Raw genomic sequence first — 26,927 nt, forward strand, 5'->3', positions numbered from 1 at the left:
TTATCTTTCTATTCTGCGAGGCAATCACGCAAACTATTTTAACAAGTACTCTTTAACATGAAGGAAACAATATATAAATAGACAATGAAGAAACGAAATAAAAACAAAGAAATAATATGAAACGAAGACAGGAATATTGACTCATAGCAACGTGTGAATAAAAAAAAATGTGTTAATGACTTAGTACATTTCTTATTAATAATTTAAGATTTAAAAAAAAATAATTACCAATTTCAATCATGGGAAAACCTTACCTAACTTTGCCTTGATTTAAAAACTAAACTACTGAACCGATTTTGATAAAATTTCTATGGGACTAATCTAAGAGTATCCTTTCAGATAAAAAAAAAGATTTTCCAAATCAGTTTTTAACTGACAGGGTTATGAGGTAACAAATATTAAAAAAAAACTACAACCGAATTGGAGTCTATATTATATGCCATCTACGTATCACAAAATCCAGTGTTAAATAATAATTATGCAAAAAGAGATTTAAACATACCTTTTCCCATTATACTCGTACACATTTCATTCTTATAGAATATTTTTTTATATTTCCTTTTTCTATATCTTTTCTAATAATGCCTATTAGCTAGATTTATTAGTTTGATCGAAAATAAAACTCAGAAATCACATTATAAATATAAACAACCAGAAAATTAATTTCTTTTTATTTTACCGAGAAGATTATCTTACAAAACCAAGTATGTAATGTATACGAAAGAAATAATATACTTAATTTACTTTATTAATTGCCTAATCTATGGCATATCTACTTTAAAGGCGAAAATGTATATCAAATCAATATGACAACTAAATTCTTAAAATCCTCGAGCAAAATAATTCAATATTAATGATCTTTATGCTACTTACAGCTGAATTTATTTACCCATTCGTTACCTATGAAATTTATTACCTATTTATTTGTTCAATACAAATAATTTTATACAAAACAAAATTTACAAATACAATATTTCAAATTCAATAATGTCTAACTAAATACGAGTATATTCGGATTGTACATAATTCCTCGTGAGACTTATGCGATATAGCATATTTGTGAAGCAGTTAGACATAATTATGGGGACTAAAGATAACTTGGTGTTAAATGACCAGCCGAGTACTATTGACATTTGCAATAAATAAAGACACGTAAACTACGTGTTTTGGATTTTCATTTTCAGTTTCAGTCGCTCTCAGTCGTGAACCGATCGAAGGGAGCGATCCACGTTTTACGGTTCCGGTGTACAGCGCTACGAGTTTGCCGACCACATGAAAATGTTTCCGTGTACTTAATATAATATTTAATAAAATACATTCTATTTCATATTTAATAATACTTATTAATGTGCTTATACGAATAAAATAATATAGTGACATCAACTTTATTTTTAAAGACGCACTAATAATATTGAAAATTATTATTATAATAAAAATTATTACTTACTTACACAATGATTCTTCTGTGATTAATAAACAGATATTGAGATGAAGTGCTGAACATTATCTTTACACTTTATCTCTAAATCTGATACAGCATTACAATGAAAGGTAAGGACATCATTTATCATGACATCATTTTCTGATTTGGAAAAGTTTATAAAAATAGAATGTTTGAATATATTATTTTCATTTGGGTAAGTAATTACTGTTTTGGAAAGACAAAAAAAAAGTAAATTATTCTCTTAACTCTTCTATGACCGTTCTATGAAATAAATGTCTATTAATAAGACAATATACTCGTATACAATCCGTAAGAGTCAGAAAGTTTGCATCACACCTGACTTTTTACTATTAATAGGTATATAATGTTGTTACACCAGTAAAAATTGTAACTGAAAGTTCTATATAGTGCCACAGAATTCCTTTGTAATGCACCGAATTTACAGCTATGAAAAGCCTTTGATGTACCGCCACTACATTTGTGCGACTTCGGCAAGCCTTTGTGATACCGCTTCGGTAATTTTATTTTTTAATAGGTTTTTTTTAAATGGATGGTAATGGAATGGTAACCCCGCCTGCGCTAACGGTATACGCTGATGGAGCACCAGTAAGGGATGATAGGTGGCGATGAAAAGGCAAGTCAGTTAGCCTATCGTGATGAATTCACTTAAAATAGAACACGACAGTTTTCAGGGGGAATCGACCTGATAGAGTCTATTGCTAACAATGGGGCTACTAATCCCCATTTATAACAATCCATTATCCCCCTTTTTTATAGGTTGAAAATAGAATAGTAATCCCGTATGCGTTATTAGTATACTAGCGAGCCATCAGCGAATAGTGATAGGCGAGGATAAAGGCAGTTTAGACCCACCGTGACGAATTTTTTAAGAACTAATCACGCCGGTTTCCGGAAGAGACCGCTGTAAAGTCGATCTAATAGAGTATAATATTCAATAATGGGGATAAGGGATTATTATTAATAGGGAAGTTAGTCCCTATTGCTCTCAATATACCCTGTCAGATCAACCTCCACGCGATTCCTCCTGGAAACTATCGTAACCAATTTATTGTTGAATTTGTCACGATAGACTAATTGATCTGCCTTTTTATCCTCACCAATCGTCCCTCACAGGTGCTCCGCCAATGTACACCGATAGCACAGGCAAGGTTACCATTCCATTTTCATAAATAAAAAATTCTCACTACTAAAAATCTCCTTCACTCTTCGATATTCCTTATCATGATACCGTAGCCGCTTCGGCAAACCTTTATAATACCACTGCTATTTTATTAAACCTTTATGACACCGCTGTCGCTTCGACAATATTTGTAATGCGTCGCCGCTCAATACACAATAAATATGTCATGAAAAAATAATTTAAAAAATGCCAATGTACATACTTTTAATTTTATTATTAATTCTACTAAAATTATCTTACTATTATATTCTAATAAAATTATCTTAATTATCAACTCAGTTGGACAAAACTTAATTGCAGGTCAGGCATTTTAATATCGAATTCCAATCTGAACTTTTCCATTTTCAAATTCATGTCTGTATTATTTAAAAAAAAATATTGTCGTTTGCACTTGATAAGCCACGCGAACACCTTCACACGAGTAGTAGCAGTAATGATTGACACCACCTGCCTGTTACAATTTTTTTTTTATTTTTACAGTAATAGAACGACTTCTATTATTAAGTTTTGTGACTGCGGTGACTCCCGGCCCGCATTACCGACGTCGAAACAACTCTGATTATCTGGTGAATAAACTTTGTTCAGTCAGAGAACACATCCGAGGCCATTGCGAACCCACACATTTTAAACTCACCTGCCGAAAAGGATTCGCTGACGAATGGTTAAATGGAATCAAGTAAGTTAATTTTATCATTAATCAAATTTTTGTTTTGTTTTATTCTCTATAATCACAGTTGGTTATATATACGTATTATTAAACAAAAATAATGTATTATATTTTTCCTACTATCTACAATCATTAACAAAATGTAAGTTTAATACAAGTCACTTTTAAATGTGTAAATCTTTTACAAAATATTGATATGAGCTGATGATAATAATTTATTAAATTATAAATAAAAAGTAATGCGTAATTTATTCATTGATTTTTCTTACACTGATAGGAAAATATCTATTTTAGCTACCCAATGATTTAAACGCTTACCATCAGGTGGACCGTATGCTTCATTGCCACCTCAATAGTATAAAAAAAATCAATTTTTAAAGTAACTTGCATGAAACTTACATTAAAAGAACTTATTTTAAAGTCTAATATTACTAAATTTTAAAATTATAAATTTCTTATTTTACAATATTATCAGACTAGTTATAAAAAATACATTAATAATTTATTTTTTTATAATTTATGCACTTTTTATTTTATTTTTTTCTTCAATATTATTCTACTTTTGCGATTGTTGTTTTAATATAAATTTGACGTAAGTTACTTTAATTATTAATCAGTAGTAAAAAATGTAAATCTATTACATTTTTACTTAATTATCAAATTAGATTCATATAGCTTTAAGACTTTTATACTTTTGCCTTCAGGGAATAAGTCTTTTTTCACTATTAAAATTATTCTAAACCATATTGTTATTTAATTATAAAGTATTTATCTATTTATATTTACTAAGCAATTACGTAAATGTATGTATTATTGAAATACATAAAATAACAACTGTAAAAGCTGACGAGGGGAACTAAGCACAATTCAGTACTACAATTAAACATGGAAGATAAAAAGAATTCGAAAAAAGCCTGTAATAAAAAGCTTCGCTAGCATATAAAATAATTTTATTTTTATATATAAGTAAATAAAAATAAAATTATCGTTATCAGTATTAGGTTATGTTATTAAATGAATAGAAAAAATAAATTTTACCAATTAAAATAGATTTGTAAGCGATTTTAATTTTCATGAATAAGGGAGTGAGTTTATAATAATTTAAAAATTTAATTTTTTAAATTAAAAGTCTATCAAAATTTAATTCATAATACTCCTTAGATGATGATTACATTTGACTGTGATATCAAATTAAAAATTTGATTTTAACAAGACTTTCAGAAAATGATGTCTCAGAATCGAATATATTGTTTCACCCTCCATCATGTGATGTTCGCTTGTAAAAGACTTTTATATTAAGTTATTTTTATGTTATCAATTAAAATTTGTAGGTGTACCTTAATTCTTACTAATATTATAAAGGTACATATATAATATTATATAGGTATATATATATATATATATATATATATATATATATATATATATATATATATATATATATATATATATATATATATATATATATATATATATATATATATATATATAGTCGAAGTCGGTTAAAAGCTATTACTTACTGGTCCCTCGATATTGTATACCATTAGCGTAGGAGAATATATCATTCCATCTTCATTCATAAAAAAATATACACGTATATATGTTAATATATAATATACACTCGTATATTTAATAATACATCTCTTTATGATTTTTTTTTGTGTACATATTTTCATTTATTCATTCATTCACTTTATTTGCAGACACGAAATATCACATTTGCATGTAATTGAATGGCCTGGCAAATGTTTAAATGTAGGTCAAATTCAGGAGCATTTTCCTAACTTGAAAAGCTTGGAAATAATTAACAGCACAGTGCTACACTCTTTCAAAGAGAACTTTAAAGCAACAAGCAAAATAGAGGTAATAAAACATTTAGATATCACTGCGATAACATAAAACACTTTAATAGGACCTTTTTGTTATTATAAAAGACGAGGTTTTTCCAGGCAGAAAAACTTGTGACACTGCGACCTTTTGTGATGATGATCTTTTATATTCTATAGTGTGCCTTTTTTATGGTCATATTTAAAAAGCTTGAAATGAAAAATAACCTACAAAAGTCTTTATATTATACTAATACTATAAATGTTACTTTGTAAGAATGTTTGTATGTTTTTTACTCGGATAAAATATATCCTAATTTAATATTTTATATACTGATCCATGCGGGTGTAGTTGCGTAAAACAGTTAGCGAATGAAATTTTCAACTATAAATTAATACAAATATGAATCCTTAGAATCCTAAAACAGAAAAATTGTCTGTGAAGAAAAAAAATATATTTCTTTATATTTGCAGTGATTCTAAAATAATTCAAATTTTTTTTCATAAAAACTTATACTTAGAAACTGTCCTATACTGTACTAAAGGAATTTTTTACAGAATTTAACAGTACACGGACTAACATCACTATGGGAAATACCGCCAGAAATCGTCGAGAACATGAAAGAATTACGCATTATAGATCTCAGAGGTAATATGCTGAGACACATCAAGGCAGGACTGTTAAGAGGACCCAAATTACAGAGAGTATACTTAAGTGGTAAGACATTGATATTATTAATATTACTTAATAAAATACCAGCTTTTATCCCCGCTACTTCGTACGCTTAAATTTCAGTAATAGAAAACCAATGGAACTGACTACTTTTGAATAGCGTATCAAAATAAGACATATACCAGTTTTTAAGTTAGACCTACCGAATGACAAATAAAAACTATATCCAATTTGTCACTGTAGTATTTGCGTGATAACAACACTGGAACAAATAAACAGGCAGACAAAAATTCTACACGTTACTGTTTTAGTATTTTTTAATCTTAAGGCGAGACTTTGTGTGTTCTACCGCTTGTGTAATGAATTGTGTTCTAAGGAATTGTTTGAAATAAAAATGCGGTTTCAGAGGAGTTTTTTCCTGTAAATTCTCAGGTTGTGGAATTAACTCCCTGCCGAGGTTTCTCATAGAGAATACAGTAGGTATGGGATTCTTCAAAAAGGGTGTATTAAGGTTTCTTCAAGATTTGCAGCGTGCACGTGATATTCCACTAATATTACAGATACATAGGCTACAGTAAACGATTACAATCAGATGGGCATACAGACAAATCCAGAGACAGCATGGAATGCTTGTTTACCACCTTACAAATATAACAAAATCTATTAATCTTATTAAGATCCCCTCATAATAATCTTTCTTAAATATCTCCCATCTACAAACATCGTCTAGTTACAATCTTGTTATATTAGTAAGATAATGAAGTTTTCAATAGGTGAAAGAATTTTTAAAGTCTGTTAAGTATTTTTTGAGTTTATCCAAAACAAACAAAAAATCAAATCCTTTATCAAAAATCCAAATCAAATTAAAATATAGAAGTAGAAACATTTTATACAGGTAAGAAGGCAAACAATCATACGGTCCGCCTGATATATAAAATAGCCTACGGACATTTGTATTATCAAGAATATTGCGTATACGTTGCCATACCATGCACACTATTTACTCTTGGGAAAATCTCAGAATCAGAAAGCTCATTCCATAATCCTAAACACCCGTGAGGGAAAGCTTCTCTGAAACCAATTAAATTATTTGTATTTGTAACTTTAAAATTGCATAAAGATATAAAATTAAATTTATTCTTTCTTTAATAAGTAAGTTAACATTTACCACAGAGATATGTTTTTAAAAGTGGCCTGTAGTTGCAAGAAACTTTACTTACATGCCTGTGTTTCGGTTTGAAGAGTGATACATATATGACAATGAAATGACTAAATGGATAATATTGACCTGACAGGATATATTGTTAATAGTATTGCTACTTCCCCCCCCCCCCCCCCCCTCTGTATCGTAGATGTTATCGCCTGACCTCTTTAATGTCTTTGATGCTGTTCAATTAGTGCTTCAGACTTTTATAGAACAAGAAAAAAACGTGCTTACTTTGTTCTCAGACACTTGTTTCCCGCTGATGTATTTACAATGCCTACCTAGGTATATAGGTACCTAACGACTTTTTCTTAACTAAGCCACTATCACCAGCTGTTACCGGATTTCACAACTTTACCACTTAGCAAACTTATCCGAGTCTTGTTATAGATAAAATTATTCCTCAGGCACTTTCTTACTATGTAGGCACCTAGCAAACTGAAAAATGAAAAATATATTAATTTACCTTCGCGACTTCACTTATATTATGGCCTAACTAATATAAAATATAAGATATCTAATGATAAAGTAACTTAATGGGTTATGAACGCATTTTAAGTAGTGTAATAAATGATAACATTTGAAATGTTCGCACTCAGGTGTAAAAAAGTAACAACAATTTATTTTAAAGTTTTTTTATTTATCTTTCGATATTTAACACTGTATTGCAAAGTTATAATATTATGTAGCTGTAAATAACCTTCCACGAATTATAGATTAGTATTAGACGGATACACACACTAGGTAATTATGTAATTTCGGTTCAATGCGTTCAGAAATGTCCTTGAAATATTAAACTGAAAAGGAGGGTTCAAACATCAAATATTTGAGAGTACTGTGAGCTCTAATCTAGCCGTTACAACAAAACTTTTTATGTCAATTTAAATTTCCAACTAATTCACTAATTCACGGATGATGAAAAATATTTAGAAATTTCTTAGTCAAAGCGGTTTTAAAGCCAAAGTTAAAAGCAAGTCGTACGTAATATATGTGTGCGACTTACTTGCAGCAGTGAATATACGCACACAATTTGCTACGATAAATCTTTATAATCGCATTGTGCACTTCGCACCAGCGATATATTTTATTTAAATTAAATAGATATTTATTGTTAGATGACTACACTATTGTCCACATTGCACACAAAATACCTATTTTAACTCATCGTGGCAAGAACCAAACCTGATGTTTATTGAATTAATAACTAACAAACCGTTGTCCATTGTTAATTTTAAACTTTCGCGATTTTTACACATATTTTAAATACACAATCAGGACTTAAATATATAAAAAATATTACCTATGTACTTAAATACTAGCGGCGCTCACTTCAGTCCTGTCATCACCACGACGTGGTGCAACCCACATCGCAACGTCGGCTATGAAGAAGCAAGTATATATGTAGGTACTATTTACCTGTAAAAGGTTTTACATTACGTTAAGTCCCGATTGTGTATTTAAAATAATCGTTGTCCAATCTAAGCGAAACTATGTTCATAGTGTATGTACATACTTTCCTTGAATTAGTTATTATCACGAAAAATAAAAACATATATATATATATTTGAAAAAATGTAAATAATCAAATTGTATCATTTTATTCATTAATTTACGTGTGTTAAATGGCTCAAATAAAGTGTTTATCTATCTATCTATCTATTCAACAAAAAAACAAAATAATACAGCTATGGATAGGATCTATTAATCATACGAGTATAAGGGTCTTTATATTATGGATATCTATGTGAATCATATTTTTAAAAACCAATTTCAACCACAAACTTTGTATCTTTCACGCAACGGATGATTGAAAAATTTTTGACTCGAAATGGGAAAAGCATTGTTTAAAATCAGTCTTTAAATGCTCCGTTTACGTAAAAATAGTCATAACCGTCGAAACATAAGACCAAAAAGTTGTAATAAATAAAACATATTATCAATTACGCAATATTTAATACAGGGAATACCACAAAAAATTTCGCTTAAACAGTGCACTCATATAAAATATGACAGGAACTGCTTGTACAGAGAAATAGCACTTAAAATTAAGAATTATTCTACCTCACGTTGGACCATACCACTGTTCGCAAAAATATTGCTACTTACGTCAACAACAATTCTAAAACACGCGCCACGGTAACTAGCAACCATCCTAATAGAAACTATGACACAAACTCGACACAACACACCAATATAGCAAACTAATACAAACAAAGGGGTGGGATAGATATCCTTATAGCAGCAGTCAAATATTATCTTGTTAATGTTATAGTTTACATGTTTGAACTTAACAGAACTATAGAGCTAATAACTATGAAGCTCAAAAATTAAAGCGACACCTAAAATAATATCTATTTACTATACAATGGTACATACAACAACAGTATAGTTATTGACAAAACAAAAGCCGAAGTATAAGAATCAACACAATATACTAAAAATAAATACACACAATACAATACAATAAAGGAAATCAAATATCTGGATACAGACATAAGTTCAGAGCTCAACCGGAAAGGTATACTCGAAACACATTTTACTAAAAAAACAAACATGCAATGGCAAACAGCACGACTGCTATACAAAATGTTAATCGAATACGAAACCGAGACATACGGACTAAAAGCAACTGCGATTATAAAAACGAATAGATCAGTTCTCGGAAGAGCCGATATGACATCAACTCGAGAAAGCCATTAAGGATCAAAAAGTCAGTGACAAGGGGAAGACAGCCACCAAACGAGTAAAATTTTTAAAGATATGCTTCTACGGTCATATTTAAAAAGAGAGGCTTCACACAGCGATAAATTACAGTGCTAATAAACTAAAAATAGGAAGACTAATGTTCACTTGAAAAAATTCCTTTCACCGAGTCCTTAAATATTATGATAAATCACAAAATGAAAAAAACAACAACAACAACAACAAACCAGGGTCCAAACCAAACTTAAACAGGAGATAAGATAAATATTTTAGCTGCCAGAAAAGGATAAATTTGTTATCCTTTTCTGGCAGCTAAAATATTAAAACGTTTTAAATAAGAAAACGTCTTATCGACAAAATAGTACATACTGGAACACGTTAAAGTCACCTAGAAACCAACCGAAAATCAGAAACACCATACAACAACGAAACTACAGCTAAACTGCCCACCTTCATTCAATCTGCTTATCAATGCTCATTATTGACTGACTCCGTCTTTACCTAGTCGTCCTATACTGCCTTTTTAAGCTGAATATTCAATCGATTTTTTTAAATTCCGGCTCGCCTAACTGACTAAGCGATCTGTCCTTGCTATTGGATATAGGCTCGAAATATGGGAGATATTTCTATATATATATATATATATATATCTTCTTTTATCGAATGTCAAAGAATGAAATATATATATATATATATATATATATATATATATATATATATATATATATATATTTATATATATATATTTATATTATATATATTTATATGTTATATCGCAGGGCGCGCGGTCCAAGCAATCCAGCCACGCGCCCGGCTATCGACCAACCACGACTTCAGATCTGACAATGTTTGACGGTTAGGATTCCTTCAGTCATTTGTTTATTTGTTTATTTGCTTGAGCTTCCCTGCTATATATGTGCAGAATGCTACAAATGAGTCAATTACGATTTCTTTAGTTCGGTTTTTATTAACATAATATGGCGTTACCCTAACTATAACGCAGCAGCTTTCGTGCTCCAGTCACGGGGTTTAAAAAATTGGACAAACTTAGAGTACGTGATGCACTGTCTTTACTGATGAATTATTACATGGCCATTTATTGTTGTCTGTAATATGGAATCTTTGTAAATATACTACGTCACTACGTCCTTACTCGGCAGCTGTCCAAACTTTTTTTTTATATACGCCAGGATTGAACATTGAAGTACATACCTATATATAATAAGGATATATAGATTATAAATTCACAATTTCAATTTTGATTGTAGACAGTGATCAAATAATTAATTAATAATACGTTGTTTGCTCAGAGTTATGCCCGATCCAAGTTAAATTACAGTTATTCCATTTCATTCAGATTATTGATAAAAATATTTTACTCTTTGTTTCATCAATGTTTCATTGTTTGAACTTTTCGAGGACTGCTTATATTATACAAATGGTTTTAGATTTATAAAATTTTGTCGTGAAAAGTTGATTCATACAAAATATTTATTCAACACGTTTTAATTAATTGAATTACTATATTCTTTTTTAGAATTAGAAGACTTGACCATGTTCCACCAAAATTGTTGTCACTTTTTTTTAACGCAAACTTAGGTTATTTATTTATTCAGTGTTTCTTCTGCAACTTTACAGAATACTACACCACAGGTACGCAAATTAAAAATTCAACTCAACTACGGAGTTATCGAGAGGATTCTTTTATGACTTTCTCATGAAAATTTTATCTTGTCATTCCAAACGACTTGTGAAATGCTATTGACTATATTCTCTTCTTTGAAGATAAACTTACAGATTTGTGTAATGCTATCCCCATTATCATTTACTAGATGTAGCTGTAAATGAAAAAAGTATCGAGATACACTTTCTCAGAACTGTGAGTTCTGTGAAAATAGGTACATCGTTTTTACTGATTACGAGAACTCACACTTTCTTGTGTCTAATACCTTTCCCAGTACAGTCCAAGTACAGGCAGTACTTAACATATTTTTTTCTGTTTAATAATAAATATAGTAAATTACAAATTGTTGAAATGATTAAAATCATTGTATTGAGGTGTTGTTTTTTCTCTAATTTCGGGATTATATAGTGCTACATTAATAACTAACAAATTCGCTTAATCACGTGACTTCGTCCGCGTAATCAGGATATATTTATTGACTGGGTTAAAAAGTAACGTGTATCTTACTCAAATAGTACGCTATAGCCAGCAAACTTCATAATTTTTTATTAAAAAACCTATACAGATAAACTCACATAAAATAGAATTAGTAAGGATTATCTAACTGTCAATCAACAAATAGAATTAGAGAGTAATTGCCATAAGCCTATGAATCCTGTTCATCCAGAGACTACGAGTCATTTGGATGAGAGATTATCGTTACCTATTCTCTGACATACGGTTTCAGATTAATGATCAGACACGAATAAATTAATCTATGCCTACGATACTGGTCTTTGCGTTTGTTGTATCATGCATGCAATATAGTGACTGCTCCGATCTTGTGGATATGCATTAGCTGCATCAGATGAAGCTGAATATGTATCTGTTAAATAGGTACCTAAAATAAAGTGGTATCCCACAGCTATATAACAGCCTCGACAATATGGTTTCATACATCACGGTCCACGAAGTTATAACACTTTTAGTGGAATAGGTACTCCGAACAATAAATAATTTGTGACTGACACACTATCAATCATTAAAGTAATATATATATACCATGTACCTTAATAATATATAGCCGTTTGGTCCCGGCATAGAGCGGGCCACCCCTTCCTTTCCCGTGAATGTCGTAAGAGGCGACAAAGGGAATTTAATTGTGAAGAGATAGGCAGCAGCGTTCTAATTAAAACGTGCCAACCTGCCTGCCAAGCATGGCAACTAGTGGCAAAACCCACCAAGGGGAGTGCCTATATTTAGCAATGGACAGTTAACAGCTGATATGATGATGATGAAGAAATATTTATACCCCAATTTAAATCGTAGGACGAATATAGTTTACGATATGTAATATGAACTTAACATTTACTTTTAACATTATTGATTTGAGAAGGCTATACTCGGAGTTTTTTTGCGTGACGGAATCCGAAACGAAGATATCCGTAAAAAGCACCAAAGTATCCGATATAGCCCTAAGGATAAGTAAATTGAAATGGCAATGGACTAATCACATACCTCAAAGAACTGCCAACTGATGGGTAAGAAAGGCACTTGAATGGCGACTCCGTACGGGCAAATACAGTGTAGGACAAAACCCCTACTAGATGAAGTAACGATCTAAAATGCATTGTAGGGAGTCAGTGAACGCAAGTGGCTCAGGACTGTTACTTATGGCAGTCTATGGGCTATACCTATATTTAGCAGTGGACAGAAGAATTGCTGACATGATGATGATGATGATGATTATTGATGTAAACAACTCAAGTGTTTATGATTTGTATTGCAGACAACAAGTGGGATTGCTCTGACGGTGGCCTCGATTGGTTAGCAATGGAACGTGATAACAACACACTCAGAAAACGTATCATTGATTACTACGACTTGATGTGCCACCAACAACTTTATAGAGGGAAACCTCTTCACAAGGTCATGGATATTATTTGGGTAAGTCAATTAATCACTTAAGTTACTTTCTAATGTCAATCATTTGACGTGACAATGTTTGCCGAAAACGTTCGGGAAACCATTTAAGTGATAGCAATTAGGCAGTCGAAATTAATAAAAGCAACTACATGATACGAAGCTAAATGACGTAGTTTTGAAGTGAACTTTAAATATAATATAGATATACTAGTAAATGTTTATTATATCAAATAAGTTTCACGTAATTTTTAGCGTGTCTTATAATTGAACGACCCTTATCATAAAATACGGCACTGAAAATGATTTAACCGATAATATCAAAATACTTATATGTATGTACCTAGCAACCATCGACATTTATAGTCAGACATGCTACGATGAATATCTATTGTACCTACTCTGCTCAAGTCTTGTTCTACGAGAACTGTTTTTCCTTTTAATTTCACTACGGGACAGTTTTAAACGTATTTTTTTAAATGAGACTATAAATTAAAATTTTATTACATTATCATTACTATTACTTTTTTTTAATTTGTTTTATATCACTATTATTTACGTACATAATTACGATGTGAATATTATACTGTATGTAATTCCCCAGAAACCGCTAAGAAACAGGTAATGTATCGTGAAATTAATTCACAAAATAACAAATTTCTGGAACGTAGGTCATTGATTTTTAGAACCACGTGTAACAAAATAGTCATGTTTGGTTTAAATTTCCCTTATATTATGTTTAAACAAATAACGTCCCAAACTTGAGTAGTTTATTAAAAAAGACATAGAAAACAAATATGTATACATATATATGTACTAATCTTTACTAATATTATCAATAGAAAACGGCGATTTGATAGTATTACCTAATCGTTTTCTTGCGGACACTCTGGACATGTTCTAGCTAACTATTATCAGAGACCGAAAGTTACTTCCAATATGAGTAACTCTTTCATAGTTAGACAAACATCTGGGAATGAAAAAAAACAAGCAATCATAAATGTATGGATGTTATAATTATAGTTACATAAGGTATTTCTGTAAACGTTCTGATTGATAGTGGTTCTACTATATCGCTAATTTCATCGTCATTAATAAAGCACTTTAATAGCCTCTGTAAATCAGCATTTTGTAACCTTGTCAATAGAATTTAATGATGTTATTCTAAAAAAATATTTGTTTTAATGGCAACGGAGGATATGAATACTTCAGTCATATTAGAAACAGATGTATTAAACCGCAATTATATTATATATGTACAGTTCTTTCTTCAGAAATAAAGTTCACTCGATTCGCTTCGAAGTTCATGGTATCGTGAAAGACCATATGGACCCCTGATGTGTGTGCTTTGAGAGTAAGTCTCTTGTTTCATTCCATGTATTTTTTTAGTAGTGGAGATATTAATTTATGGAATTCACCCAAGCGAATAGTGATTTGTTGTTCCGACATAAAAAAGCTACCCTGTTCTGTTACTGTGGGTGTCATAATAAACGACTAAAGGAACTAAAAGTGAAGATAAAGGGAATGGCAGTAGCGTCTCTCTTAAATATCTCAAAAAGCCTAACTATGGTTACCAACCCGCCTGCCAAGCGTGGCAACTACTGACAAAACTCACCTTATGGGGAAGGTTTATGTTCAGTAGTGGACAGGTAACAGCTGAAATGATGCTGATGATAAATAGAGATTTAAATACAATTTTCATAGCATTCACTGCATCCTTACATATAACTAAATACTTGTTATATGTTATATTCAGTGTTCCACATGGTAATTGCCTTTAATTTAGGTCAACCTGCAAAAATGAATTATTTACAATTTTAATAACTATATGGTATTTATTATTCAATAGCATGAATCTACAACTTCATCCGTTCTCTAAATAATATACGTAAATGATACTAAAAATAAAAATACAAATATTTTACAACGTTATAATAAAATTAGAATCCAAATAAGTAAACAGAAAAACCATTGAATACCTCAACATTTTGAATAACATACAGACTACCATTTTATATACGTGTTTATATCATTAACAGCTATTTAGGTCAAGTGTGGTAAATTCCATGACACCATGTTATCGTAAATAATATGGCCACATCACAATATTATAAGTGGCAATAGCACTAAGTGGATAGATTTTGTTACTTTTTTCGTAAGTTTGTAACGACTTGTACAAAAATGTTTCCAATTTTTTGTTTCAATTTCGTAAATTGAAATCCAGTCAGTGTAAAAATGAAATAAATTAACGTCGCTTGTCAACTTATAAATCTACCCAAATAAATGAGTGATATGGGTTCGAATCGAAAATCTAATCCGAAATGTAATAAAAAATTTACCATCCGTCACGTACAACCTCATTGATATGATATTTCTAATAAAAATTTTGTATTCAAATTGCCGAAATGTGCCATCAATTTTCCTGTTCAAAGTATTATTGAAAATGACCGAAGTAAGTATTTAAAACAATAAAGCGCATAATCTATACTTACTTTCCCAAAGAGAGTTAACGTCAGGCAGGTGGCCGGTCGTAAAACTAAGTCAAATCTTTTTGTAATATGGAAAAAACATATTACAATAACCCTATATAATAATTGGTAAAATAATGGGAAGAAGAAGAATCTATACTTACTTAGATACTAATACTTTAAATGTGAAAATTAGTTTATCTGTATACTTGTTATCTCTTAGCCCTTTATCGACTCAACTAATCCTTACTTGGGATAAAGAACAACATAAGTATACTATTTGTCCCGGTAAATCAACATATATTCACGCGGACGAAGTCACAATTAAAAGCTAGTACGTTAAATAAATAGTAACTGACTGCAGAGTACTTAATTATATTTATTTATTATTTTATTTTGTAATTAAATTATTATAACTGTAATTATATATTATATTAACTAATATCAATTGTTTACTAACATTATTGTACTAAAATTTTGCATACCATTGTTTTGACAAAACACGCATGTACATAACATATTGCTAACATCTGTATCTTGTGTTTTTTGAGCAAATAAATTATTATTATTATATATTAAATAACGCTGACAAATGAACTAGAATTGAAAATTGCACTATCGCAAATAAAACATGCTTATTTGTACAATATCCATCAATACGTGCGTCTACATACTGGAATCGATATATGACACCAGTGCTGTTATATTCTACAGATCTGCAATAATATTGCCTACCGACTCACATCAAGTTGATGAGTGTGTGGCCTAATTATTATTATTATTTTTGTTAGACAGTTATGTCACTTATTCCGATTGCTTGGGTACCTGTCTCATTCGTGTTTCAACCGTGAAGCAATTGTGTTTGCATGGCTGTGTTTCGGGTTGAAGGGTGGGATACGGCGTGAATTTACTGAGTACAGAGGAATAACACCTGAGTCTTCAGGAATGGCACCGCATGGGGGTATCATGGGCGAAACAGTATACTCTGTTATGTCAATGGTACTGCTCATGTCTATAGGCGACGGTTACCTCTTTCCAGCAGGTGGACCGTCAGCTTGTTTTTCATTCTAAGTTGTAGAAAAAAAAATTCTGAGTCGATTTTGAGATTTTGATTTAAAATCAATCATTTTTTTTTCCCAAGTTGAGTGTATTAATTTTAGCATAATTGTATCGGTCGGTTTTCTTTGCGCAGTGAAATATACGATTACTTGTTAATATTAATAATTTAAGTAGCTCAAGGGTAGGCACATTGCTATGTGGTAATATTGTCTTAAGTTTGTCCGATTTTTAGTCTAGTAATCAAACCGCTAGAAGAAAAGATCGGCGCAAAATATTTATCGCATTTAATGAAGAGTAAGTATATTAGTTACTTAGGCTAGGTATTCGCAATAAAATTACGAAGACAATTTAGCTCAGGCGAGAATTAAACAGAATTAACTGACAACTGACAGTAACATATACAATGAACAAATCGTAAAGAACTTGAATAAACTACGTTACGTACAACTGTCATGAACATGTCTGTCATGAACTTTTCACGGGTGGTAGGTTCTATATACGGCTTTGAATGTTGTGATATCCAAATGATCATTAGAGAAATATATAAATATGAAAATAACGTATGTATACTAATATCACAAAAGGAAAGATTTTATTTTTTGTATTTTTGTCTGTTTTTAATGGATAAACTTAAAATACTAAACCAATTTTAGTAATTCTTTCATTCTTAATATTTATATTGCTCGTTGATAATGCAGTTTAAGAGATGGAAGTATTTAATATTTTCGTCTTTATATACCTACTTACTTATAAATTGATCAAATTCCCAGCACAAAATAGGTCCCTTTCTTTCCCGTGAGTGACGTAAGAACCGACTAAGGAAGGACGAGGAATGGATAGTAGCGTCCCTCTTAAAACATCTTTAAAGCCTGACTGCAGTTACCAATCCGTTTGTCAAGCGTGGCAATTACTGGCAAAACTCCCCCATGGGGGAAGCTTATGTTCAGCAGTGAATAGTTAAAGGCTAATATGATGATGATGATGATGATACTTATAAATTGTAGTATTTAATAATATAGGACCTATGTCCTATATAATTTAAATAAAAAAATAGAGATCCCTAAAAAAATTACAACAATGTAACCCAAGATATCAAGAATTTGCTTATTAAAGCGAATATACTCGTAAAATACTAGTTCATCTTTTTATCCTTCTACTCGTTCATAGTCTGGATATATCGGATCGCTAGTTATTTAATAATAGCAAATATCCGATAAGAACAATAAACAGTCCGGCACTCAATTTGATTATGATATTATTTTTATACTGTTTTTTATTATATACCTTTGTGGTATAAAAAAATCTATTCTAATGATATACAAGTACCATCATTAGAGTGTACTTATTATTTAAAAACTTTGCGCACTCATTGTTACCACTTTTTATATTTTTCTATTATCCATATTTTAGTATTATGTGGCTCCATAAGTGTATAATGATTTAAGAAAAAAGTGAAAAGTTTATAACCAAAATTTTAGATAATGGACAGTCAATATTATCTTAAGTGTATACATAGCTTTGTATTTTATTTACCAAGCACTATTTCTGATACGTATCTACATTATGTACGTAGATATCTTTAATACCCGAAATTCATTAAACGTCCTTTTGTCTCGTTATCTTTTTGTATTGTTTGACCATACTTATGCAAATGTCGTATTCTATTTTAGGATTTATTGCTTTTGCTGATTACCGTAAATGTTATCAACGTTCAAATTCATTGGAAAGATTTTTTAACGTTATCTTTCACATAAGACTGGTCATGAATCTTTGCTATTTTACGGCTAAAAAATAACGATATGTACAACTTACTCATGTTTTATATTACTATCTGTAACCATAGAAACCAAATTAAATCTATCGCTCTACCTCTACTTCATGCCCAGCCAATGAACAGCTGCATATCTATAGTTGGGTTTCATTTGAAAAAGATATGGCAGTGAAATTACAGGGTATAGAAGTACATTATCTTACAACACGATGCTTATGATTATGAATGATCGCAGTATATTCTGTTATGTCCATGGTGCTGTTCATCACTACAGATGACTCTTAACCACTTATCATCAGTGGACAGTCCCTTCAACGTGATTGCTAATTCTAGTTGCATACAAAAACCTATTTAAATCCATTAAATTTTAAAGTTTAAATTATTAAATTTGACTTAAATTATAAACAGAAAAATAAGTATAGTAAATTAGTACCTGTGGTATAATTTTTACAGGCTTGGTAGTATAGTGCTTTTTTTTTAATGGATGATAATGGAATAGTAACCTCGCCTGCGCTAACGGTATACACTGGCGAGGCACCAATGAGCGATAATATGTGAAGATCTAAAAACAGATGTTTTAGCCCATCAATGGATACGCTTGGAATTCAGCACGATGGTTTCCAAGGGATCCACATGAAGGTCGACCTGGTTGGGTATATTGCTAGCAATGGGAACCTTAGTCTCCACCATTAACAATCCCTTCCCCCCCCCCCTTCCAGTAGTATAGTACTATAGTGCACGCTGGTTCACCATCAGGTGAACGTAATGATCACATTACGATACTCAATACTTGCTTAATACAAACCTTTGTGGTTATAACTGTTTTTTTGTTTGTTTTAAAACCTAGCTGCGGTTGCCAACCCACCTGCCAAGCGTTACAACTACTGGCAAAACTTCCCCTTATAGGGAAGGCTTATGTTCAGCAGTGGACATATAATAATAAAAATAATAATGGTATGGATATGGTATACACCATTGTAACTAAATAATATATTAACACAGAAAATTCGGCATACATGTCCAATGCCATGCGCATGCACGATGACACACGTTGTTTCGGATGCAGCTGGTACGGTCATACCACTGATTACAGTCGACTGTGCTGGGAGAGAATTGAACCTGCCACCAGCGAATCTCCCGCCAAGTACTACCACACTGCGACTAGAAAACAATAAGGTAATAACACTACAATATTATTTGTTGTCTGAATGTGTTGATTATAATCAAAATTTTTTGAGTTTGACTTTTGTCGACAAAAGTCAGTTTCTTCTATAGTAAAAATTTCATCGATTGGTATCTTCATAAATTTCATTCGGATTGCATGATTAGAGTAAGCTTTAATATATTTTTATATGAATATGGAAAAAAGCTATTTATTTTTTTCTCTCGATTTCGTTAAATTTGCACCAAATCAGAGAAATACCCATTACGTAGATGTATGTACATAGCGAATTCTACAACTTACCTCATTATTTTCTTTTATCGTGACATCTTCAATAACTAAAAAAGGTTAAATATTTTTCGCATACTTTCAAAATAACGAACTGCAGTGAAAGAGATTAAAAGAAAGCATTATTTTATTATGGAAGCGGGTATAATAACATTAGCAAGAAAGCTACTAAAGTGAATAATGTACGTAATTGATAGTTTTCTTTCATTGAATATCACTATGTATTTATGATCTATATATTTATCTATACATATTTGTTTACCTGCACACTTACTACATCAATATGTCTAAGAAGTTGTAAGTAAGCACTATATACATACACTATGCATACTTACATTTATATTGACACAAGTCAGTGATATTTTTAGACAGTGGAAAACATTAGTAAACATTTCTAAGAACGCTTCGAACTAATATTACGTTCATATTGTATATATCTATACGTAAATGAGTTGCCATTTCGTCAGTAATATATTGTCTAAATTGTCTTAATAGTCTTAGTTTGAAAACTAGGCGATTAGTTTGATTGTGTGAACGTTATTACTCGTAAGCATACGTAAACATGACTTTTTAAAATAACACATTGGTAATGAAACGGTAATGAAACGTGAAATTGGTATTACAGTTCTAAAAATCATTATTAATAAACTACCTGATTACTATTAATGAATATTATTATATAAATTGATCTGTTATATTTATTTATTTACAATTGCTCTTTTAACAGTGACCATACAAATGTATCTGAATTTCCCATTAATCTCTAACAAAGTCGTAAGCACATTTATTTTTAAATTACATATTTTATCATTTTTAATTTCTTTATATCAGCCTACAACATAATTTTTAATAAAGATTGCTTAATATTACTTAAGTATCTTAGCCTCAGATATTAATAATAAATACGAGTATTAAATATTTTTAATAATAAGGAAGAAGCACAATGGGCAGCCGTGTCCCTAACAGCAATCTCTGTCATTATACTGAATCAAAATCCTTTTTTGAGAAATAAGAGGCGGGATATTGAAAGAAAGCTAATTTTACTCAAAGGAAACCTTCTTTTATTTTGAAATAAGAGCAACTCAATTAATTCACAGATTTAATAAAAAAAATCGCTCTGAGGCGGGAATCGACTTAACTAAAAATAAAATATTCTTTCTAAATTCTTTTAAATAAGTAATTCTATATTCTTGTACACTAGAAATGGGTAATATGTATCCACAGCCACAATATGTATCTGCATATTGGCATAATAACAAATGAATTAAATCACGGTTATCCAATATATAATACTGAAATAAAAAACTAACTGGTGTGAACAATATCGAAATAGGTGATGACCTTTTTACCACCATCAATGTCCAGAGGATCCCAATATATAGATATCGGAACAATACCGATATTAATCTTGCCTTTAGGAAACAATAATGTTCGTATAAATAATTTTTATACAATAACTAATTGAAGAAGAACGTACTACTCCATGGTCACTTATTGTCAATAAGTGACCATGGAATATTAAGTTCTCCTTAGTAGTTGTAGTGCTAAATTAACAATAATAAAATTATCTACTTAGCAGAAACGTTTCCCATTGCATAACATGCTAACTATTATGAAAACTCAAAACGAATAACTTTAAAATCGATCATTTCTAACAATAAATTTATACTTAAATAAATGTTATCTATTTATATAACAAACTAGCACTTTGCAATGAAAAAGTTTATATCTCGCAGTGGAATGTTAACAAATTATTCCGATAATAATGATTAACTGCAACTAACCTCAATTGTAACAAGCATTTTGCGGGAAATCAACCTACACAAATAATAATACTAACGTTATATCTATATATTTTAACTTTATGAACTAATTATTATTTCCTGAGCATTCTATCAATAGGTTCTATTAATAATACGTTGTTGTATGTGAATATTTCGCGGTGTAGTCCTGGCATGGTAAGGTAACAAAAGAGTGGCCCACACTCTTGTTCCCCGTGGGTCTCGTAAGAAGTGACTAAGGGAACTTAATGCTCGAGACATGGGCAACAAATCTTTAAACATCACCAAAGCCTAACTGTAGTTGCCAACCCGCCTGTCAAGCATAGCAACTATTGCAAACCGCCTTAATAAGGGGTGGGGGAAAAGGGATTATTAGTAGTGGAGACTAAGAATCCCATTGCTAGCAATATACCCAACCAGGTCGACCTCCACGCGGTTCCCTCTGGAAACCATCGTGACTAATTAATCATTTGAATTCGTCATGGTGGGCTAACTGACCTACATTTTCATCCTCACCATTCATTCCTCACTGGTGCCCCGCCAGCGTATACCGTAAGCGCAGGCAGGACAGCCATTCCATTTTTTTCATCCATCAAAAAAAGCCCCTTGATAAAAGTATGTTCAGCAGTGGACAATTAACTGCTGATAGGATGATGATATAATTGATACATTCATGTTTGCATGGCTGTGTTTCGATTTGAAGGGTGGGATATGGCAGTGAATTTACAGGGTACAGAGACATAACACCTTAGCCCTCAAGAATGGCAACGCATGGGGGGTATCATGGGCGAAACAGTATACTCTGTTATGTCCATGGTACTGAGCATGTCTATAGGCGACGGTTATCACTTTCCATTAGGTGGGCCGTCAGCTTGTTTGACATTCTAAGTTGCATAAAAAAAACATTAATGCACACACATATATTCTACTTATGTATGTACATTATAATTGTATGTATTTTAAAATACAATAACTGTTGTTTCACAGATTAATACTATAAGAAGTATAATCCAGAACCGCGAATACCAGAAACTGGCTGATCTATACCTGGATAACAACAGTATTTCTGCAGTTAAAGAGCTTGAGGGGTCCGAATGGTTCACGACATTCCGCGTACTCAGCCTGCGTGGAAACATGTTAAAACAAGTACCTATTTTTCTTTTAAATTTTTGACCAATAGGTATACAAACTACTGGTTTTTTATGGATGATAATGGAATGGTAACGCCGCCTGCGCTATCGGTATACGCTGGCGTCGCACCAGTGAGACATGATAGGCGAGGATAAAAGCATGTCAGATCATCATCGTGACGAGTTCCACAAGAATTAATCACGATAGTTTCCACGAGGAACCATGTAGAGGTTGACCTGATAGGGTACATTCCTAGCTATGGGGCCGTTAGACCCCATTACTGATAGTCCCTTCCCCCCACAAAGTACTGTTAGTAATGCGGACTACGAGTCCTACAGCTAGTTGTAAACCCGATCAGGTCGACGTCCACGTGGCCTCCCTGGAATCTATCATGCTGGTGTTATATTCCAGGTGTAATTATGTATTTATCACAATGGGCTAACGGACCTGTATTTTCATTCTCACCTATAATCCCTTACTGTTGCCCCGCCAGCTCATACCGTTAACAGCTTATACTTATACAGGCGGGATGATGTGTTATTATCCCTGAGGATTAAAAGATTATTTAATGAATGATAATGAAATGGTAATTTTTTATACAACTTAGAATGGCAAACAAGCTGACGGCCCACCTTATTGAAAGTGGTAACCGTCGCCTATAGACATGAGCAGTACCATTGATATAACTCCTAATAAATACATATTTAAATTTTCTACAGATTCCAGTATATGCTTTTGACAAAGCTTTTCAAGCAAACAATAATATAATGCACGTATTTCTGGGCCGTAATCCTTGGAGATGCGATTGTCATTTCATACCTCGGTTCCAAAGTCTACTCCTCAAATACAAGAGAGTCATTCGCGATTTGGCCGACATAAGATGTTCGAAATCTAGCGACAAGACAACATCTTTAATGCAGGTAATTTATAATACTTATTAAGTCTTAATCAAACTAAATTAATCCTATAAATAAATTATTTATTTATAGAATCACCAACATAGGATAAAGCGATGTATTGCTATATGTATATGTATATTTAAATATAGAGAGAGAGAGAGAGAATTCCAAGATTGTTATCGATCGTTAATTTGCGATAGTAGGTCTCTAAATGTTTTAGTCTAAGTTTTTAGTATACATAATTAATACTTTGAATAAAATAACAATATTATGTCCAAAGGCCGGACTAGTGACCTAATATAACGAATACCCAAGACTAAGGGTCATTTTTTGCTTCAGACGTATAAAAAAATAATTTATTCTCGTAATGCAATCCTATGTTTACATTTGTATTTCTAATTTACATAAATGTGTTCCAAAAATAGGTGCTGATATACATTTAAAATATTTGAATTTAGAACACAAATTCACTACGGAGTAGGTAGATATTACGCAGTATGCAATCTTTTGCTCCGATTTGAAAAAACGGGGATTCAATCGTCAAACAATGTATATGGGTCGACCACTTGAGTATACTCTAAATCTTGTCGATATTTTTTATAATAGGTACTTAGAATGACAAACAAGCTGAAGGCCCACCGGATAAAAAATTATAACCGACCCATCTTAAGTCCCATATAGATATGAACAGCACCATGTACATTACAGAATATATTATTATGCCCATAATACTCCCCCCCCCCCATGCGTTGTCATTCCTGACGATTACAAAAGGAATTGTGAAAACTACTTCAAAAATTATATAATATTGCATTGAAAGTAATCATCTAACATAAACTTCCTTTTTTTGGAAGACACTTCAAATTACATGCATCTACTTCTTCTGTATACAGCTTAACCTACCTAGGAAAATACACCACTGAAGGATGACATTGAAAATTTTAAAATCTCTCGGATTTCCGTGTATGGTTTAAACCTTTGATCTTCATTACAAACCAAGTTATCACCCTCAGTTTTAGCAAACTAATTATAACTGTAACCCACGTTCATTACGAAAGTATATTTGTACTTTATTAATCTACGCAGTATATAGTCCGCCTACGTAATAAATTCATTTTAAGTATCAAATATGAAACATATTTACTTATTTCAATATCATATTTAATAAGTATTGTAATTAATTTAATTTTGGCTGTTTAAAAATTGTACACTGCTGTATCTGCTGACATTGATGCTCCTTTCCACTTTGGGTTTGCTGGAAGAAAATTCTATCAGAGTTAAGCTCACCTTTGTACTTTTGTTTACCTCTGTCATATTTTTATAACTAATGTGTACAATAAAGTATTAATTAAAATAAATAAATAAGTATTAACAATAATGTTTGTCTAATACAAGTAGTTGCAAATGGATTTTAGGATGTGACGTTCTAATTTACTTGTACTTGTAAGATACTTGGATACTTAAATAAAACAAGTTACTTGGAAGGTTGCAGATGACAATATGAATATTTATTTAAAAACCAGTACCTTTAATACACAAAATTCATGTTGTTTACTTGAGATGCATCTATGTCGCTATCTAATATATGAAAGCCTTTGAGACACCGCCGAGTAAACAAGATCATTAATGTATGTTTCGGCCACAGACTCTGTAATGAGGTCGCTATATCTAGGTATCGCTATAGTATATATACTCGAACCCAAAAATTCGTAAATATGTCTGTTTATTGTTTTTTAACGATTTTCAATAGAAGGAATTTCTCAATTCGCCGTTAAGCCAACTATGACGATACCTTTTTCGAAAATTATCATATCATATCAGCCGTTTACTGTCCACTGCTGAACATCTTTCCCATAAGAAGAGTTTTGCTAGTAGTTGCTATGCTTGGCAGGCGGGTTGGCAACCGCAGGTAGACTTTTAAGATATTTTAAAAGGGACGCTGCTGCCCATGACTCTACCATTAAGTCCCTTGAGTCGTTTGTTTTGTTTAGTTAAAAATTCGGTATATAAAGACATTATACACGGTAAATATTAAACAGTTTAATGAAATGTTTTGTTAAAAAAGTTTATGTATTTAAAATATATTTTTATACTCTTATTTCAGATTAGCACTATGCCCCTCGGACATGTTTGCAGCAATAACGACATAGAGATGCCAATAAGTCCAATAAATATTGTCAATTTGGTTTTATTCGGCCTTATATTGCTGATCATGGGAAGGTTTTTTTATGACTGGCATAATTTCAAAACAACAGGAAAATTGCCTTGGTTGTCCTCCATTCTACCATAATGTATTTATTTGTGATAGACAGAAATAAGTAAACAATTGATTATTTTTTTTATTAAATTAAAATAATAATATAATTGAATTTTATTTTTATACTACTTAGAATGGAAAACAAGCTGACGGCCCACCTGATGCAAAGTGGTAACCGTCACCTATAGACATGAGCAGTACCGTGGACATAACAGAGTATACTGTTTCGCCTATGATACCTCCCATGCGTTGCCATTTCTGAGGATTCAGGTGTTATTCCTCTGTATCCAGTAAATTCACGCCATATCCCACCCTTCAAACCGAAACACAGCCATGCAAACACAACTGCTTCACGGTGAAACACGAATGGAACAGAGGTACCCAAACAATCGACTTTTGTAAAAAGTCTTCCTATATATATATATATATATATATATATATATGCTCGTTCGTGGCATTATATATATGTTCATGGTGGTATTGTTCGTGGGCCAGCGGGATGTCCGGGACTTCACTTTGGTTTTCAATTTGTTGTTTTTGAATTCGTTTGTTCATTAAGAGTTTATTTTATACATGTAAAGTTGATTTGGTCAATACGCAGACTTTTAGTTCTCTTTAATTTTCACATTTATTAGATTAGAAGTGGAATAGAATTTTAAAAATGCATCTATCCCGCTTCTTCTTTTGCCTATAAATGAGAAAAAGAATCTAAAACAATATTATTTTGACATGATTACCAAAAAAAAGTAAGTAATTTTAAGTTAAAACTAAAATTGCACTATATATATATATATATATATATATATA

The 26,927-nt window shown here is 31.5% G+C and overlaps 1 protein-coding gene across 2 annotated transcripts; it reads left to right on the forward strand.

Moving 5' to 3' along the window:
* Window positions 1-1,180: 1,180 nt before the first annotated feature.
* LOC113513729 (protein singed wings 2) lies at window positions 1,181-26,212 on the forward strand. Of its 2 annotated transcripts, XM_052891734.1 has the most exons (9): window positions 1,184-1,551; window positions 3,126-3,321; window positions 5,016-5,175; window positions 5,697-5,856; window positions 13,171-13,328; window positions 19,605-19,778; window positions 22,821-22,979; window positions 23,684-23,884; window positions 25,968-26,210. In XM_052891734.1, the coding sequence occupies exons 1-9, from the start codon at window positions 1,545-1,547 to the stop codon at window positions 26,151-26,153; spliced, it is 1,401 nt and encodes a 466-aa protein (XP_052747694.1). In that variant the 5' UTR covers window positions 1,184-1,544; the 3' UTR covers window positions 26,154-26,210. The 2 variants fall into 2 exon arrangements, with proteins under 2 accessions (XP_052747695.1, XP_052747694.1); XM_052891735.1 differs by lacking the exon at window positions 19,605-19,778 and having other exon boundaries at window positions 1,181-1,551; window positions 25,968-26,212.
* Window positions 26,213-26,927: the final 715 nt, after the last annotated feature.

Source organism: Galleria mellonella, unplaced genomic scaffold (genome assembly GCF_026898425.1).
Source record: "Galleria mellonella isolate WM207_F2 unplaced genomic scaffold, CSIRO_AGI_GalMel_v1 utg1432, whole genome shotgun sequence".
In the NCBI taxonomy this organism is placed as follows: domain Eukaryota; kingdom Metazoa; phylum Arthropoda; class Insecta; order Lepidoptera; family Pyralidae; genus Galleria; species Galleria mellonella.

Coding starts and splice junctions, on each gene's coding strand:
- LOC113513729 (XM_052891734.1), top strand. Junction 19,779..22,820: donor TGCGACTAGAAAACAATAAG/GTAATAACACTA, acceptor GTTGTTTCACAG/ATTAATACTATAAGAAGTAT. Junction 23,885..25,967: donor AGACAACATCTTTAATGCAG/GTAATTTATAAT, acceptor CTCTTATTTCAG/ATTAGCACTATGCCCCTCGG.